The sequence below is a fragment of the Paroedura picta genome, chromosome 10 (assembly GCF_049243985.1).
Source record: "Paroedura picta isolate Pp20150507F chromosome 10, Ppicta_v3.0, whole genome shotgun sequence".
NCBI lineage: Eukaryota > Metazoa > Chordata > Lepidosauria > Squamata > Gekkonidae > Paroedura > Paroedura picta.
This window is the reverse complement of record NC_135378.1, coordinates 32,758,338-32,775,655: the sequence shown is the minus strand read 5'-3', so window position 1 is coordinate 32,775,655 and position 17,318 is coordinate 32,758,338. Positions and strand designations below refer to the sequence as shown.

General features: G+C 42.3%; 1 protein-coding gene across 7 annotated transcripts in view; it reads left to right on the top strand.

Annotated features, from left to right (window-relative positions):
• The window catches only part of SGCZ (sarcoglycan zeta), a 629,523-nt gene that overhangs the window by 253,236 nt on the left and 358,969 nt on the right, over positions 1-17,318 (top strand). Inside the window, exon 1 of one of the 7 annotated variants that reach the window (XM_077302071.1) lies at positions 2,238-2,372. The exons of the other annotated variants lie outside the window; for them this stretch is intronic. Coding sequence (XP_077158186.1) covers positions 2,244-2,372 — 129 coding nt within the window. The 5' untranslated portion in view covers positions 2,238-2,243. Of the gene's footprint in view, positions 1-2,237; positions 2,373-17,318 lie in introns of those variants that run through there. 7 annotated transcript variants of the gene reach the window in all.

Below are 17,318 nucleotides of genomic sequence, written 5' to 3'. Positions count from 1 at the left end.
CCAGCTACCCCAGACCAGAGATGACATCCAACAGGGAGAGCCAAGATGGAGGGAAGCCCATAAAATGTCTGACTGCCCTTGTCTCATCCATAGGCCTGGTAGAAGAATGTCATTGTACAGACCCTGTGGAATTTTGGCAGCTCTGCCAGGACCATCATTGTGGTTCATAGTATACACTTGTTTATCTGTTTCTTGTGGATAAGGCTTGTGAAAGGAACAAAAAGAAAAAAGCCAACCCTGGAGCTTTGGGTACCTTCCTATGAACAGACAGACAAGCTGAGACAGGCACGCAACAGCCAGTCACCCTTGGCTTGCAATGGAAATGGACTATGTGTGTCCCTGGGCTCTACAGCTTCTTCCTGTGACTGGGCAGGGAACACACCCTCCTGTTTGCTGTACAAGCTGAAATCAAAGTCTGTTTTGCACAGGAAAATCCAGCTGCAAAAGCACACTGAAAGTGTTATCCATCATGCGTAGAATGGGGACTTCTCAAAAGCAAAGAGCCGATCCTGTTCTCCTCCCCTCCTTTACTTTGCAACTTCAGGATGAAGCCCCCTTGGAAGCAGTTGCTTCTTATATAGGAAACCACTTGCCTTGGATAGGCTTCATTAAGACAGGGTGGTTGTGAGGATAAAATGGAGGAGAGGGAAAAGGTGGATATACATGAATTAAGTCAATTGAATACAGGAAAGCTAAGTCTATGTCTAGGGCTTCTCAATATCAGGCCTCACTAAAGTCACCCAGAATGTCCCAGTGATCTGTGGAATCTTCTGCCCTTGTGGAACCCATTTTTGGTGTCATCTGCTATGCTTTTTGGAATCCCAAAAATTCTCAGCACACTTACTGAAGATGGGGACTTCTGATATATTCTATTCCAATATAAACCTTGTAATATACACAAAACTTTATCCAGTTTGGGAAACTATTGAAAAGTTATGTTCTCTTCTACCAACACATACCTGTCTGCAAAGGCATTGTATTGATGCTAGCCATATTCTGTGACAGGGGTAGGGGGGAGAGAGAGCATTGACGTGTGAAGCAAAAAAGAAGGAAACCTCCTAGAACTGTATTGTTGGGTCCCAGAGAATTTCGGCTGGTGTAAGGCTACTTTTTCTGTGATCAGCAACTACTTTGCCATTGTGATCCTGGGAATTCCCTGCCTCCCAAGCTCAGTGGTTTGGGTCACAGTAGAAGAGGAGAGGCAATTAAATTGGCCCGGATTCCACTGAACATTTTATGCAAGGTGTCGAAAAAAAGGTTTTGAAAATAATCTCTTTGTCAGTGAATAGCATTGTATTGTTTTCCTCTAAGGTTTTGCTTTTTTTAACTTTCTTTTTTTGTGACTGAAATATCGTTTTGCTTTCCTTTGCTCCTTTCAATTTGGGTCAAGGAGCTTGATTTAGTATTTTTCAGATGCTCTTTTATTTCATACCTATTTAATTGCATTTTCCTAGAGCATGAATCTTTATTTGTGTGCATATGCTTGTACATATATAATAAGGATAGAGACAATAAGTCTCCATTGTGGATAGAATACAACATGACTGTGGATTATGCAGACGGTGGGCTGGTTTTGCCTGAACTGCAGTATTTTTCTCATGAGGTACTTGAACACCAGCTAGATGGCTTTGTTTCCCCCTGTTGATACTATTAGGGTAATAACCTGAAGTTCAGCAGTTGCTGAAACATAGTTCCAAGAACTGTAATTTTAACCACACATTAATCCAAGTTTCCTGAATTTAGTCATAATGTCTTTCCATGATAATATCCTATTAAGTATATTCAAATGTAGTACAAGATTCCATTGTCCATTTTCATCATTGGAACAGAAAAAAGGAAATGCATTAAGAAGAAGAAGAATTGGTACTTATATGCCGCTTTTCTCTACCTGAAGGAAGCTCAATGTGGCTTACAATTGCCTTCCCTTTCCTCTCCCCACAACAGACACCCTGTGAGGTGGGTAGAGCTGACAGAGCCCTGATATTACTGATTGGTCAGAACAGCTTTATCAGTGCTCTGGTGATTCTTCTGCCACCTAACTCTCTCTCTCTCTTAAACTATAAATGCCCAAGAATAAAACCATTTCCGCACGGAGGCAGACAATGTGTGCCGTCTCCTGCTTGCAAACGTGCAGTTGTAAACCACACATTTGGCTGCTTCCTGACAGGAGACTGTTCCCGTGTTATCCCGCCATCTCGTTGCAGCTTTTCCCTTCCTGATGAGGTGGTGGAGATGACAGAAGAATGGACAACCTGCAGGTTTCCGTCTGCTCCTTGGGTTGTCAATCAGCACAAGCTACCAGTCCCCTCATGGCAGTCCCCTTCACACCAACGACTGGAGACCTACGTGGTTGCCACCAAGCAGCATTAAAGGTCACGAACAAAGAGGGGGCGGGGCAGGGGTAAATTCCTCATGCGGAAACAGTCTAATTCTGGGACCTTCCACGTGCAAGTGTTTGTTCTTTCTTGAGTTGTGGCCCCTTTCCTTTAGGAAACATCCATGAGTGCAATCTATTTCATATTAAACAATGGGGAAGCCCTGGCTATGTTTTGGGATTTACATGTGCTGAATCATAGATTAATGATTGCTATCAGCTGAGCCAAAGCATCAAGTTAATTCCTGAAAACAAAGGGAGAAAAACTTTGAATTATGGGTTTCTCTCAACTTTATGCTTTTGATTTAAAGGGAACTAAAGAAGCCATAACTGCAACAATAAACCTGAAGAATTTCTTTTAAATGTAAAGCTTGCAAAAGAGAGGGAGGAGGGGAGAGAGAGAGAGAAAGATAACACAAAAGCTCTGATTCCTTTTTTCCCCCCTCCATGATACCCCATTGAGAAACAGCTCGCCTCCCATAACAATGGCAGCTTTTCATATTTAGAAAAGGAGTGCAATTTTAATTTAGCCTATAATGATACTTTAATAGGCGCGCCTGTTATTAGCCATGTCAGCCTGATTGCTTTCCTGACTGCAGTTTTCAATTAAGCATAATGTGTCCTATTCATGAGCTGAGGAGGAGAGAGGAAAGGGGTGGGGACTATTTTTGTTAGCAAATCATGGACTTGAATAGGCACTTAGAGGAAATACATCTTGTAAAGCTGTTCTGGATTTCAATGAGACTGATTTCCCCCCCTAGATTTAGCTAAATGCATCTAACTTGATTAAAGGTGCTTTCTCTGATATCATCTCTTTAGCAGTGTTTTTAGTTCCATTTGATGTTTGCAAGCTTCCATCCCAAGATGATGGGGAGGGGGTCACTTCAAGAGTGCCAGAAGTTCTAATTTTCTCCTCATTCATTTTGTGAATTCCCTTGTGGAACTGCTGGGATGTTGGGGTGGGTGGTGGAAATGGGATTTCCCTTCCCCTCTTGTCCTCACAGATCTGCCCTTTGCAATTATCCTTGGGGAGTTAAAGAGCCTGCTGAGATACAGGAGCTGTTTAGTCAGAAATAAGTCAACTGAGCTAATGGAGCTAACTCCCAAGTAAGCGCTCATATAATTACAAGGTAAATTAGGCATACCAATCCCAGTTTCCAGTGGGCCTTTAGGCTATGGTTGAGCAAATGTTCACTCAACTGCAAAGGGTCATAAACGCTACTAACCTCCATGGATTCACCCTCCATGGAGTAACTTTTCCCGTCAAAATCAGAGTCAGAAGCAAAGAATTTGCTCACTCTCCTGCTGAGTCAGACTTAAATCTGTTGAACGTTGCCTGGATTACGTGCTGTTGTTTGAATACATGAGCTCTCTCTCTCTCTCTCTCTCTGCATGTGTATGTGGAGAGTGTGTTTTAAGGACAGCTAAGTCATTCAAGTGAAGCTCAATATAACATGCTGTCTCACATTTTTTGATGTACCTGTGCCCACTGAAGCTTTGCTGCAATGATAGCTGTCATGGAGTGTCCTTTTGCGCTCGGCTCAGCACATGTGCTAATCCAGCCAACAATAGTTTATAGCTCCCAAGACAGATTTAATTCACTTTTGCTTGTAAAATCTAAATTGTACCCTGTTTAGTATTCCCAGTGAGCTGTGCGTTTGCGTGTGGAGTGGGAAAAAAAAGATAACTGCTTCAGATACAATGCTTGGAGAAACACCGTGGCGTAAAAGTACTTTGTGTGCATTCAGGAAGGTTTTCAAGAAAAACACAAAAAAGAAAAAAAAGGGGTGCATCCAGTCAGGTTTTCTGCTGCTGAAAACTGGTGGGGAAAGACTCCTTGGACTAAAAGGCTATGCTGTTTGCTTGGAGACTTCTAGACAGAAGAAGTTTGTTTTCATATCTTGCTTTTCTCTATCTGAAGGAGTCCCAAAGAAGCTTATAATCACCTTCCCTTCTTCTCCCCACAACAGGGACCTTGTGAGAGAGGTGGGGCTGAGAGAATTCTGACTGGCCCCAGGTCACCCAGATGGGTTCACATGGAGGAATGTGAAATCAAACCTGGTTCTCTGGGTTAGAGTCCACTGCTCTTAACCACTACACCACGTTGGCTCTTAAGAAGTGACTTAGGATGGAGTGATAAAAACCCGGCTGAGATTTGTCTTGTCTGAACATTGATGTGGCAGAGGGCTTGCTGGGAGGAAGAAGCAACAACCCAGAGGCCTTCTAGTGTGCACACTGACGGAACTCAGTATGCACAGCGTCAAGGGCAGGGTGGGACCTGTAGCGACTATTTAAGTCGCCATGTGCATGGGTCTCACCCTCTTCACCAGGGACTCCACAGGAGGTGCTTCCCTCCCACCCACCCTATATACAGCATTATTTGGGGTTTTGAGGTGGGTATTTTGTTCAATAATTGTCACAGCTGCAGGTTTGCATGGGATGGAGCCCATTGGCAGGGAGTCCAGGGTACGATCGGACTCCCCGGGGTTCGGGGCCTCTCTATGAGGTGGCGCGTATACGAGCGCGGCTTAGCCAGCTGGGAGGCCAGGGGCTAGTTTGCCAAGTGGCCTGAGGGTAGTCAAATCAGGTTGGTGCCTGGTGGCTTTCCCGCATAGGTTGCTTCCCATAGTGGCAGACTTCAGTAGTCAAGGGGATCTGCTCTCCCGGCTGGGAACGTTGCGGGTCCTCAAAGCACATCTGGACTCTGTGGGTTGTTACTGCAGTCTGCTGACTGCGAGGTCAGGCTCCCACTCCCATGCTCTGCCAACCCTCCCATGGGGAGGTAATAAAGCTGTAGCCTTGTTTATCCCAACATTGATGTTGTATCTCATTCCAGCACATAATGCCCTCCTGCAAGTCAATAAGATGAAAATGTAGAAAGATTGAGGGGGAGGGGACGACTCACAGTTCAAAATTACAACTGTAATTGAGTTCACATTTTAAATTGTGTTAATTTTACTGGACATCATAACCATATGCTTAATTTTAGCACTGAATTCTAGGATTTCTTAATTATTTAACCTCTGCTGGTTCCTGTCCGACGTTATCAAGAATTGGTTAACTGAAATACCATAATAGCTAAGAAAGAGATCAATTTGGGAGATCAAATGTGATACCAGTTATAAACTCACAATGAGCCCTTTGTTCTCCCTCACTTTTTGTCTCCCAGAAGTTCCACTATTGTAAGGATTATTGTGATAAACTTTGGGCACTAAAAGTGCTTTATACATGCTAACCATTATTTCTGTTATTCTTCAGCAACATATTCTGCAGCTTTTTTCCCATTAGACCAGGGGTAGTCAAACTGCGGCCCTCCAGATGTCCATGGACTACAATTCCCAGGAGCCCCCTGCCAGCGTTCGCTGGCAGGGGGCTCCTGGGAATTGTAGTCCATGGACATCTGGAGGGCCACAGTTTGACTACCCCTGCATTAGACCATTATTCATAGCAAGGTAATATACTGTATGCCTTCTTGCAAAACCATGAGTAAATTGATTGAAACTTTGCATCATTATGAGGTCCCTTATTCATTTCAGTTAAGAGCATATGCTCATATTCTTTGTGGACAGAATATAATATATATAGTATGTTATGACTGCCAACCTTTGGTTTGAAACTACCTGGAGATTTGAGGGTGAAGCCTGGGAAAGTGAGATTTAGGAAGGTGGGGGACTTTGGTAGGATAGAGGGCCATGCGGTTCTACTTCCAAATTTTAAATAATACCTTATTTATGTTGTCTGGAGATCAGTTGTAATTCCAGGATATTTCCAACCCCCACTTGGAGGTTGGCACTACCAAGTTAGAAGTGTAGGTTGTTTGGTATACTTGAGTAGGCAATCAACTATCCTCTCTCTGGAAAATAGCTGAATAAAGAAGTTGTCACATGACAAATGAAGGTATCTTATACCAAATCAGATCATTGGTCCATCTAGGGCAGTATTATCTACTCAGACTGGCAGGAGCTTTTCATGCAGGGGTCTTTAACTGGAGGTATCAGGGACTGAATCTGGGACCTTCTGTAACTTGCTCTACACTGGCCTACCCTTGTTCTTGACCCGGTAACTCCAGCTGGTACAGAATGCAGCTGCCAGGGTCCTCACTGGTTCACTTGGAAGCACCATAAAGACTCTGTCTAAGTCCTTCATTTGGGAGTCTTGTTAAAGACTGTTGGATTATTTTGTCAATTATTGATGCTTTATAGGTCGTTCTTGGAAATATTTAGAGTGACCAAACTGCAAAGATAGTAATGGGTTTACCATAGCACCATATGCTTCATCTGCAGTGGTTAATTTTGACTTTGTATAGTACTTCACTTTATAGTATCAAGCAGTACATTTGGCTTACGGGCCTGAAATAAAGCTATACTGACTTGCCAGTAATTAAGATTTAATTAAGCTTTATTAGAAAAAAAATCAGAATGGCTGTTAATTTATTTTCTTTCGTTATCGCCAACTATATAACAATTTCCAGCAGAGAATCCATCTCAGGGTCTCTTATGCTGTTGTTCCACTGTAGACAATGCTATAATTCTCAGAGCAAGGTATCAACTATCATTTTATAGGTAGAGTATCTCTTTTGGCTCACATGGGTTTTAGTTCTTATTCATTTAAGCAGGGACTTGCACTAATCGCTCAAAGAGCTAGCAACTGAGTGAACACAATTCTGGGGGTTTGGAACATCTGAGAGAGCTGGGCAAGCTACTGAAGGGAATAGTAGCAGTATACAGTTCGAATCAATTACCTTATGTGTTGAATTATCAACTGTTCTGGGGGGGAAATGTCCTGTTGCTTGAACAGAGTAATGCATAGGGATCAGCAGTTGAAGCTTTTGACAGCATGAAGGTACATAACATCACCTGGTACATAAGGACATCCCTGTTGGATCACAATAGTGGTCCATCTAGTCCAGCTATCTTTCATACAGTGGCCAGTCAGTTTGTTCTAGAGGACCAACTAGCAGGGAATAGACCAATTATGCACAGCAGTGGATGTGCTGGGCTGCTGCTGGGGTGGAGTAGCATGCTCTGCCATTTACAGGGGATTCATGGGGAGCATTGAAAAGCACCCATGGGGAATGCTGCAGCAGTGAGATGGTTCTTCTGTGGGGGATGCGGAGTAAGGAGGGGAGTCAAGTGTACAGGAAGGTGTGATGATGGGAGACCAGGATCCCACCTTCTTGTACAATAACACACACCATCCCAGAGGTAAAATATGGGGGAAAGCAATTTCTTTCAGAAGTGGCTCAACCATGCTCTGCTAACCCAGTGCAAGTGGGATTGTATGAACAGGCAAACAGATTCTGCTAGCAACTGTTAACTAAAACAGGCGTATTTGAAATTATTGAAAAAATATTTTAGCAACCAGTTACTAAACTGAATACAATGGCAGTGTGAAAATATCCTATGCATCTCTGTGAGTTTAATAGCAATTAGCTGTATCTGTTCTATTGTGAAATTTGTAGAAACTCATTTTAACTCATGCTGTTGCCAGATTATCACATTAAACTGGGGGGTGGGGAGAGAATCTAATCTTTATTTGGATAGCTTGGATAGAATTTTCAAAACACAGTAAATTGGGTTTAGATTTTTAATGTAATGGTAAATAGTTTTGGCATTTTTGACTTCTTGGCATCCTGCTGCTGAGGTAAATACAGTGATTAGCATCTGATGTTGGCTCTTAATTTGTAGCATATTTTAAAATATTCAGCCATAATGGTGGACTAGATAATTTTTTTCCCTTTTATATAGCCTCAGATGTACAGAATTAGGGAAACAACTCTAGTTCCATGGTGGTGGAACTAGATTTGAGCTCCCATCCTAATCTGTTTTGCCTGAGGTTCTAAGGGAAGCAGGGTGTGTAGGTCTTCTAAAAGACTCTTTGTACATGACACAGAAATCAGGGAAGTAAAAGAAGAATTTTTGACACAGAAATCAGGGAAGTAAAAGAAGTCATCTAGTTGAAAATGCATTCTATACCAAATTCAACTTCTAAAGACAGAATTCTGTGTTGGCATTAAGCTAGTGCAATTAAGTCATTCATAATTTTGTAGAAATTATTAGGTATTTAATTTTTTTTTAAATGAGCAGCTGATGAACATTGCACCTCTGCCGATGGAGCAGATGGATTCTCTATTAGTTGGAATGCAGCTGCTGTATTATGCCCGTCTACCCCCCTGGTAGGCAACCATGTTAAATTTAGATTCATTTCTCATCATCTGTGAGAAGCTAATATGGAAATAGTCTTTAGTTCTGAGCTATCGTAAGAAATTTGGTATCATTTTGCTTAGCGGGCATCACGCACACAGGCCACCAATTCAGAAAAAAGTTGTATAAAAACAGAGTGGTTGATGTGCACAGTAAAGTACGTGATTCATTGATGAATCAAGAATCCCATACAGGCGAGATCTGGAAAGCCATAGGAAGAATTCTGTGGCAAAGCAGGATTGTTCTTGCAGGAAGGACATACCAAAAATGCATCTCTGACGAGCATATGCATTGGGTCTGTGGTTCACTATGAAAACTTGATTCTGGCGTGATCAGTGGGCATTTCAGGAGCAACTGGCAAAACAAATTCTGGCTTGGAAAAGATAAGTCTACCTCTCCCATGCAAAATAGTTTCAGAATCCCAGTACAATAATAATGGGGTGGGGGGTGGGGGGGGGGTGGCTTAGAGACATGGGGACCTGGGAATTGAAGGGAACCTAAGGGTTATCTAGTCCAACCCCTTGTACAATGAAATTTTTACAGCTATCTCCCCCACCCCAATCCTCTACTGGCTCCTACTCTATGTCCAGGGGAAGACCGTTTATGCACTGGGAACTTCACTGCCCCAGCTCCCATGCAGGAGAAAAAATCAGGGGCAGATGAGGAGCATGGGGCCAAATGCTCCCCCGAGTGGGTGCAGGAAGAGATGGAGCAACCTGCCACGACTAAAACTCCAGCCTGCAGCCTGGCATGAAACCTCCAGTGCATAAACGATCGAAGGCAAAAAATTCCAGGATCCCTGGGACAATCTGGCATGGAGGAAAATTCCTTTGTGATCCCAAAACATATAGGCATAGAAGAAAGAGGCACAAAAGCCAAGCTGTGTTTCACTGCTTCCTGACTTCTCTCTTGCAATCTATCTGATTTCATAGAATCAGCACTATTGTCAGATGGCCATCCAGCCTGTTGGGACTTTTGGACTAGACTTGGTCCTTGATCTCTTCAGAAAAAAATAGGGCTGCAGAGTAACAGAGCATTTGCAGTTATAGGAGGCCTTTTATGGATGAGGTACAGATCTATACTCACAGCACTTAGAGGTTTAAAAGGACTAACTTTTACTGGGAATATTACATATGAATATATATCATATTCATTTGTTTCAGTTTTACTAAAGAAATGCACAGAACTTTAGAGAGTAGTTAAAAAAGCAACACATTGCAAACCTCTATGGCTAGGCAACAAGCAAGACTACATATCTACACGTCAGCAGATGGAGAGAGCTGAGAGCCTAATGGAGGATTCCTTCCTGCAAGGAGGTGATGCTTCTTACCTGAAGACAGAAGAAGTGGATAGTGGCCCAGTTTAAACAAAGGGATCTCCCAGCCACATGAGTTGAGGAATTTCCACTCATAGCTCCAATCCCACCAATGACCATTTGTTGTCACCAGTGAGCACATAGGTGCAATTTAACAGTTTAACAACAACCCTCCAAGGTTGACTTCACCAAATTACTTGTTGATTGAAATTCCAACACAGTCTCTGTTTGAAGGTTTTTTAAAGGCCAGACCACCACATCCCAAGGAAGTCTGTTTCACTGGGGAATCGCTCTGTCAGGAAATTCTTCCTAATGTTTAGCCAAAATATAGTTTCCCTAGTGGTTAAAGAGTGGCAGACCCTAATCGGAAGAACCAAGTTTGACTCCCCACTCCTCCTACACATGCAGCCAGATGGGTGACCTTGGGCCAGTCACAGTTCTTTCAGAACTCTCTCAGCCCTACCTAACTCACTGGTTGTCTGCTGTAGGGGGAGGAAGAGAAAGGTGTTTGTAAACTGCTTTGATACTCCTTCAGACAGTGAAAAGCCAGGAATTAAAAAAAAAACCCAGCTCTTCCATTCTACATTGCTTGTGTAACCATTTAGCTCCTCTAACAGCTATTTTAGAACTCCAGCGGGAGGCATAAAACCTCATTGGCAACACTGATATTGACTGAAGAGCAACTTTTCTATGAGGTTGAGCCTAGCACCTTCAGTGTGCAAAGATTTTGTAACACTGAACCACAGTCCCACCTTAACAATCTCTTAAACAATCTCCCAGATAAATGACTCTCCTGCACAAGACACGCTGAAATGAAAAGGTGTTTAGTGACTACAGCTTTTAGAGGAAACTCTCCAGCTTGGTGCCGTAGTTTTTCAACTGAAGAAAGTTCTGTTTTGACTGTTCTCTCTGTGCTCAGTAGGGTTGCTAGCCTTCAAGAGGATCCTGGTGGGCTCCGAGAATCACAGTGGGTCTCCAGTTCAGGGGATGTCAACCTGTGGTCCTCCAGATGTTCATGAACTACAAAATCTGGCAGGGGCTCATGGGAATTGTAGTCCATGAACATCTGGAGGACCACAGGTTGACTAGCCCTGCTCCAGACAACAGGGATCAGTTTCCCTGGAGAAAATGACTGCTGTGAAGGGTGGGTGCTATGGTATCCTACATGTGCTAAACTCCTTCCCCAAAGTCTGCCCTTCCCAGGTTCTGTCCCCAAATCTCTAGGGATTTAATAGCCCAGAGCTGGTAACTCTCCTCCTGGTAGGAATGAATCCTGTGTCTGCTAACAATGACTTTGAAACAGAACAAAGGAAAGAGCTGATGCAGATGAGGAAAGAGGCAGAGCTACCATGAATGAGTTAAAAGAGCAACTGGAACACCCGACGTTACATGGCCTTTGCTAACTACGGTAAACTTCCCAGGGCAATGGTGCAGTGCGCGCACATTAACTCAAGTGGTACCCGTCATCCCATGATTAATGATATGAGAGAAGGCAATTATTAAGAGGGGAGCAGATTGTTGAAATATGCTCTGAGCCGCTGACTGGCTTTCAAATGGCTGGCTGCTGTCACAAAAGCCAACTAATAAAGGCTCTCTCTATTTCCCTTGCAAATGAAGCAGGGGTCAATTACACGAGCTTGGCCTTCTGTAACAGCACCGTCCTGCCCTTCTCAAGTGACATTTCTTGAAGTCCAGTTTCTCTGGAATTGTCAGCCATTTCAATTATGGCAGGTTAGAGGACCTGGTGTTGCAACACGCAGATTATCTGGAAAAAAACTCTTGTAAATAACGTGAGGAGGCTTTGTAAGCGATTAGCATTCTCACCTTTTGACAAACCAAATCATGGACTCGTGCTCTTCATCCTGGTCTCTGGCTTATTCCGTCTCTCTGTTCTCTTCTGCATTGGAAACGATGCAAAGCTTGTAACAAGTTTTTGACCTGGAAGCTCTACCTCGACGGCAGGCTTTCTCAACCAGGGTTTTGTGAAACCCTGGAGTTTCTTGATGGCCCTGAAAGGGTTTGCCAAATGGGTGGGAGTTAATGGATTTTTAATATGTTTCAAAATTTGTTAAACATTTATCAGGTGATATGACCAAATACGGTCTTGTCAACCTGCCTCCCCCCTCCCAATATTGCCAATGATGGTCCTGGAGGGAGTGCAGAGGAGAAGGGCCCCGGGTGGGCATGTACACAGCTATAATTCCCAACCATATTATGCATGCTCACACCACTGTACACGTCACCTTGACACCAGGAGGGGTTCAGTAAATGCTCTGATTTTGCAGCCTATATCAAACAGCAATAGTAATAGATATGGTAGGGATGCACATTCAGAATGTAACTGATCAAAATTCAACCTGAGTAGGTATTGCTTGTTAACCTAGGAAGGGTAACTGATCTGAGAGAAATTACTTCTGACATCCAGAAGCATTCAGGGAAGTTCTGATCAGAAATGATTGGTATTCCAGTGCATAAACAGGTAATGTTGTTTTCCTTCAACAAGGAAGCCAGGGGAAGGGAGTGAATCATCACATATATGCTAGACAAGCATGCCATGCCAACCAATCTGAAGATTTATCCAAGGCTTGCCATCATTTGATTTCTTTCTTTCTTTCTTTCTTTCTTTCTTTCTTTCTTTCTTTCTTTCTTTCTTTCTTTCTTTCTTTCTTTCTTTCTTTCTTTCTTTCTTTCTTTCTTTCTTTCTTCCTTCCTTCCTTCCTTCCTTCCTTCCTTCCTTCCTTCCTTCCTTCCTTCCTTCCTTCCTTCCTTCCTTCCTTCCTTCCTTCCTTCCTTCCTTCCTTCCTTCCTTCCTTCCTTCCTTGTATTGTATTGTATTGTATTGTATTGTATTGTATTGTATTGTATTGTATTGTATTGTATTGTATTGTATTTTTAAATTTTATATGCTGCCCTTCCCCAAGGGCTAAGGGTGGCTTACAACATTTCATAAGATAAAAATGATTAAATCAATCAGAAAACTCACCCCCTTCTTTCACGTAAGGGGGAGGGGACATAAAATGCTTTGTGTTCATTTATGAATGGCATACAAATGTTTATCCTATGTGCAGGGAGGCCAATTTATTGGGGGTTATTTGTTGGCCTCAACTGTAGGCTCAGTGGAAAAGCTCCATCTTGCAGGTCCTGCTGAACCATTTTAATGATTTGATGTTCATATTAGTCCAAAACATAATCTAATCCATAATATGATTATTATTCAAGTCCAGAGAGTCTCTAAGTTACTACATATGTTTCCAGATATATTAATTATCTTTTAACATGACCTATCTTTGGACACTAAAATCCTTAGTCTGGGATCAGGAACAGACAAGCCAGATCTTTTTTACATACCTGAGAAAAGCCCCAAGTTTGTAGGGAGGAAAAAAAACCTAGAAATAATATACTCAGAGTGTGACACCCTCCCCCCAAAAATGAAGTAGCATTTGTACCCTTAAGAACTTAGATAACATCTGAGATCTCCATGGCTTTTGTGGGGATTTCTAGGCAACCACATCTTCATGCTTTGGCTTCTGTTGGAAAAAAAAAACAGTGGAAAAACAGAATGGGATCACAGTATAAACACCTAATAACGAGCAATCACTGTGATTGATGGCTACTATATTTTATAGTTAATGAAAATACAAATAAGCCTTATATATTAAATAGATAACAGAAAAAGTCCTATCTTTGTGATATTATTGTACAGTTTCTTTAATAAGCTGTAGTACATCAGTGAACATCTAGAAATAAGCCCAATTTGTAGTTGATCTTCCTTAGACGTTATTCAAGATAGTCCTCAGAAATTCTCTCTCTTTCTTATTTAGAATTCAACTTTTAGATAAGAAGCAAGCTAGTCTGGTAACATTTCCTTAATTAGGTACATAGCCTTCTACTCTAATATGTGCCAGCATCTGAATTAAATAATAAAGGTGAAGACCTGACAAAATCAGAAGCAAATCAGAAGCATAGTACTGCTGGAAACTTCCGATAGTCTATATTACACATTCTTATTGCATTCTACCCTTTGAATGGGGACTGTGGTCAAACAACACCAACTTCAACTTCATAGTCTAGTGTCCAATACAGCCTTTCTCAAGAGAGGCTTCAGGAAACCTCAAAAGTGGCTGTCAGATTGCTGTGCTTTCTGACATTTGTTTTGATTCCGTTTGATAAGTAGATCTAGTTTGATGTGTAGCTACAGAGAGTTTATTGCATCCAGCTGCCTTCCCTTCCTTTTCCCTTTCACATCTCCCCCCAATCCATCCTCCCTGGCTTTGGAATGCAGTACCCCTGGCCTTGAGCACCTTGCTATCTGCCTAGTCTGTTCCCTTTGAAGATCTCCCATGTTTCTCGGGTTCTCATGGGAGAGGATGGGGGTGACTGTATTTTTTGGGCAACTGTTTCTGGGTAATTGTGTGGAATATGGTTGGGAAGCATAGCTGTGTACATGCCCAACCAAGGCCCCTCTCCTTAAAACTCCATCCAGGCCCATCACTGGCTATTTGGGGAATGGGGGAGTCAACATGACCAGATATTGTCATATCACCTGATAAATGTTTAACAATTTAAATATTTATATTATTATTGATTTTTTTTATTTTTATTTCCCACCACTCCCAGAACCGTGGTGGGTTAGAGACAGTCCCAAAATTAAAACCCCCAGTAAAACCCCATCAAAATATCGGACAAGACATAAAAATATAAAGATATAAAATTAATTCAGTCACACCCATTTGGGACACCTTCCAGGGCTGTCAAGAAACCCCAGGGTTTCACAAAATCCTGGTTGAAAAATCACAGTCTAAAATCTATATCTACAACAAGTCACAACTAGTAAACAAATTCATGATGGTCATTCTACCCATGGAATCTTAAGTCATATTATATTTTTGCTGTTACCTAGCATTCTTTCACTTTCCTATCATCTCAGTGTGGTATGGTGGCTCAGATCCCCAGTCTGCCCTTGAAGCTTTCTGGAAGACCATTCACACACTCACAACCTTGACCTACTTCATTGGGTTGTTGTGAGTAGATGAGGAGAACAGTGTGAGCTGATTAGGGTATGTAATGCTTCCCAGAATTTCCAGCAATACGTGGTGATTCTTTGCCGTAGAAGTTTATATGGGGAGCATTTCTTAAAAACAGTCCATGAAAAGCCCAGTTCTTGTATTAAATTTAATCAGGCTGGACCTGTGATTTCTATGTGGCTTCCGAAGTTCAGTGACTCTAGGCCCGTTGCATGTGACCTCTTTAGCCATGTTTGTTCCTCCCTTTATTCCTTGAGCTGTTTTCACTTCAAAACGTCAGATGGCAGAAAATTGGGGTTGGGGTGGGTTACACTAAATATTGATGGGGCTTTAAGCAGATACCATTGTGCTGCAGAACCCATATTGTTTTGGCATGCAGTGCTAGCTTATCGGCCTTTCCCATGCAAAGGAACACACAATGTACTGTGGGGGAGTGTAATAATTGCCTGGTGGAATTTCCTGTTGGAAAGATGGAAGCAATAAAGCTGAATATTGTATTCATAATTTGTCAAGGTATGAAAAGTGTAGCTGCTATTTCACCGAGTGAATTAGAAAGCGGGCTGTACCTTTAGCCTGGAATGGGGATGTGCACTTCATATTATGGAGGCCCCAAACCACAGGGAGTCTGATCACACATCAGACGTCCTGCCAGCAGGCTCCATCTCATGCAAACCCACAGCTGTGATGAAAAATTAACCATGAAAATCCACCTCAAACACTTCAACAAGGCTGTTTGCATGTCCACCTAAGATAGGTGAGAGGGAAGCTTCACTGCGGCATCCTGGGACTCTGCACTTGGTTTCTTTATGGGTACTGCTGGCCCCGCCTGCCCCATTTGATGCAGGCTCCTGGGGCAGTTGCGTCTACCTTCAGCCAGCCCTCTGCAGCGTCAACAGTGGCTTTGGTGTGACTTGGCCATGCATTCTCATGTGCCATCATGAACTTGAGCAGGCAGAAAAAAACATGGCTTGTATGTACTATAAGGCAGACTGGGGAGGAGGAGACTATGCTTCTCAATCCATGATGGGAAGCCAGTGGGCAGCATGCTCTCCAGCATGTGGAAGAAAAATCCTTATTTGATCCAAGTGGCAGATAGGACGGACAGATGGGAAGAACAGAGACTTTGCTGACTCACCTCTCCTGCCAAGTAACAGGTGACACCACCTTGATGTCCACCATGAACAAAGGGAAGTACTTTGTTTTTACTAGCTGGCAGGCAGGAAGACAGTTGCAGAGATAAAGGGAATAGAGGCAGCTAACTATGCTTCGCTTGCCTCCACCACATGGCAAACCAAAGGAAATGTTAGAAATCAGTGCAGAGGAAAGACTGGATCATTTATTTGAGAGGGAGGCTATCTTGAATGACGAATGTGATCACTTCTATTAAAGAGATAATCCTTGAGAATTTAATCCTGGGAAGAGGATGGGGTGTCAGTTCTAGACAGAATTATTTTTCCATCGAAACCAGTGGAATGAGCTATCTCAGAGGGGAGTGCCAAAAAGAAAAGTTAGATTCAAGTGGCATCATAGCTTTTTTTTTTTAATCTTCAGTCAAATCCTTTTATATTGGAATAAAAGCTAGCTATGTTAAGAAATCAATCTGATTGTCATTTGCTCTAAGCTTTGAGAATGATTAATGCTGCTGGCTGTGTGCCACCTATTAAGTTTGCTTGAAATATAGCTGATCAAGTTATATGTGAATGGAGCATGGAGCATCCATAACCCAAACAAATTCAAAACAATTTGAGGGATTTACACGGCGGTGGGTTGCATGAAGTGCCCTCTTTTTACCTAAATTCAAAAGTCTGTTTTGCTCTATCAATTTTTCTAGTACCAGGCAGTCTCTTGAAATCGGATTTCCCCCCTCCCTCGTGTCCAAATCTTCCTTCTGCGAATGCATTCACTTGAGCCAAATTACTGATTACAGCAATTTATTGAACTCTAAATTCAACTGGGTGTTTCATTCCTAGCATTCATGGTTGGGAACTTAAATCATTTGTTTTTTGTTGAATGGCTGCTTTGAGAGAAGAAATGTGTCTCAGGGGGGAAAAATCTATATTTATTTTTTTGAAATGTATTGTAAAAGATCTGGTCGTTTGTTAATGTGTGTGCTCTCTAAACAATTGTGGCTGTCTTGACAAGGTACAGTGGCCATTCTTTCATCATTGGTTAACCTTCATGGTAAAAAAAATGTATCTAGATGTGTAATTTCTTTCTCTGCATCTCCTGGCAAATGTCATGTTGGCTTTTTGATCAGCTGCCACTCTCTTTACTGATTACTATTATTGCCATTATATCAAAGCATTTTCAAAACATTTAAGCCAGTGTGGTGTAGTGGTTAAGAGCAGTGATTTCTAATCTGGTGATCAGAGTTTGATTCCTCATTCCTCCTCCAAATGCAG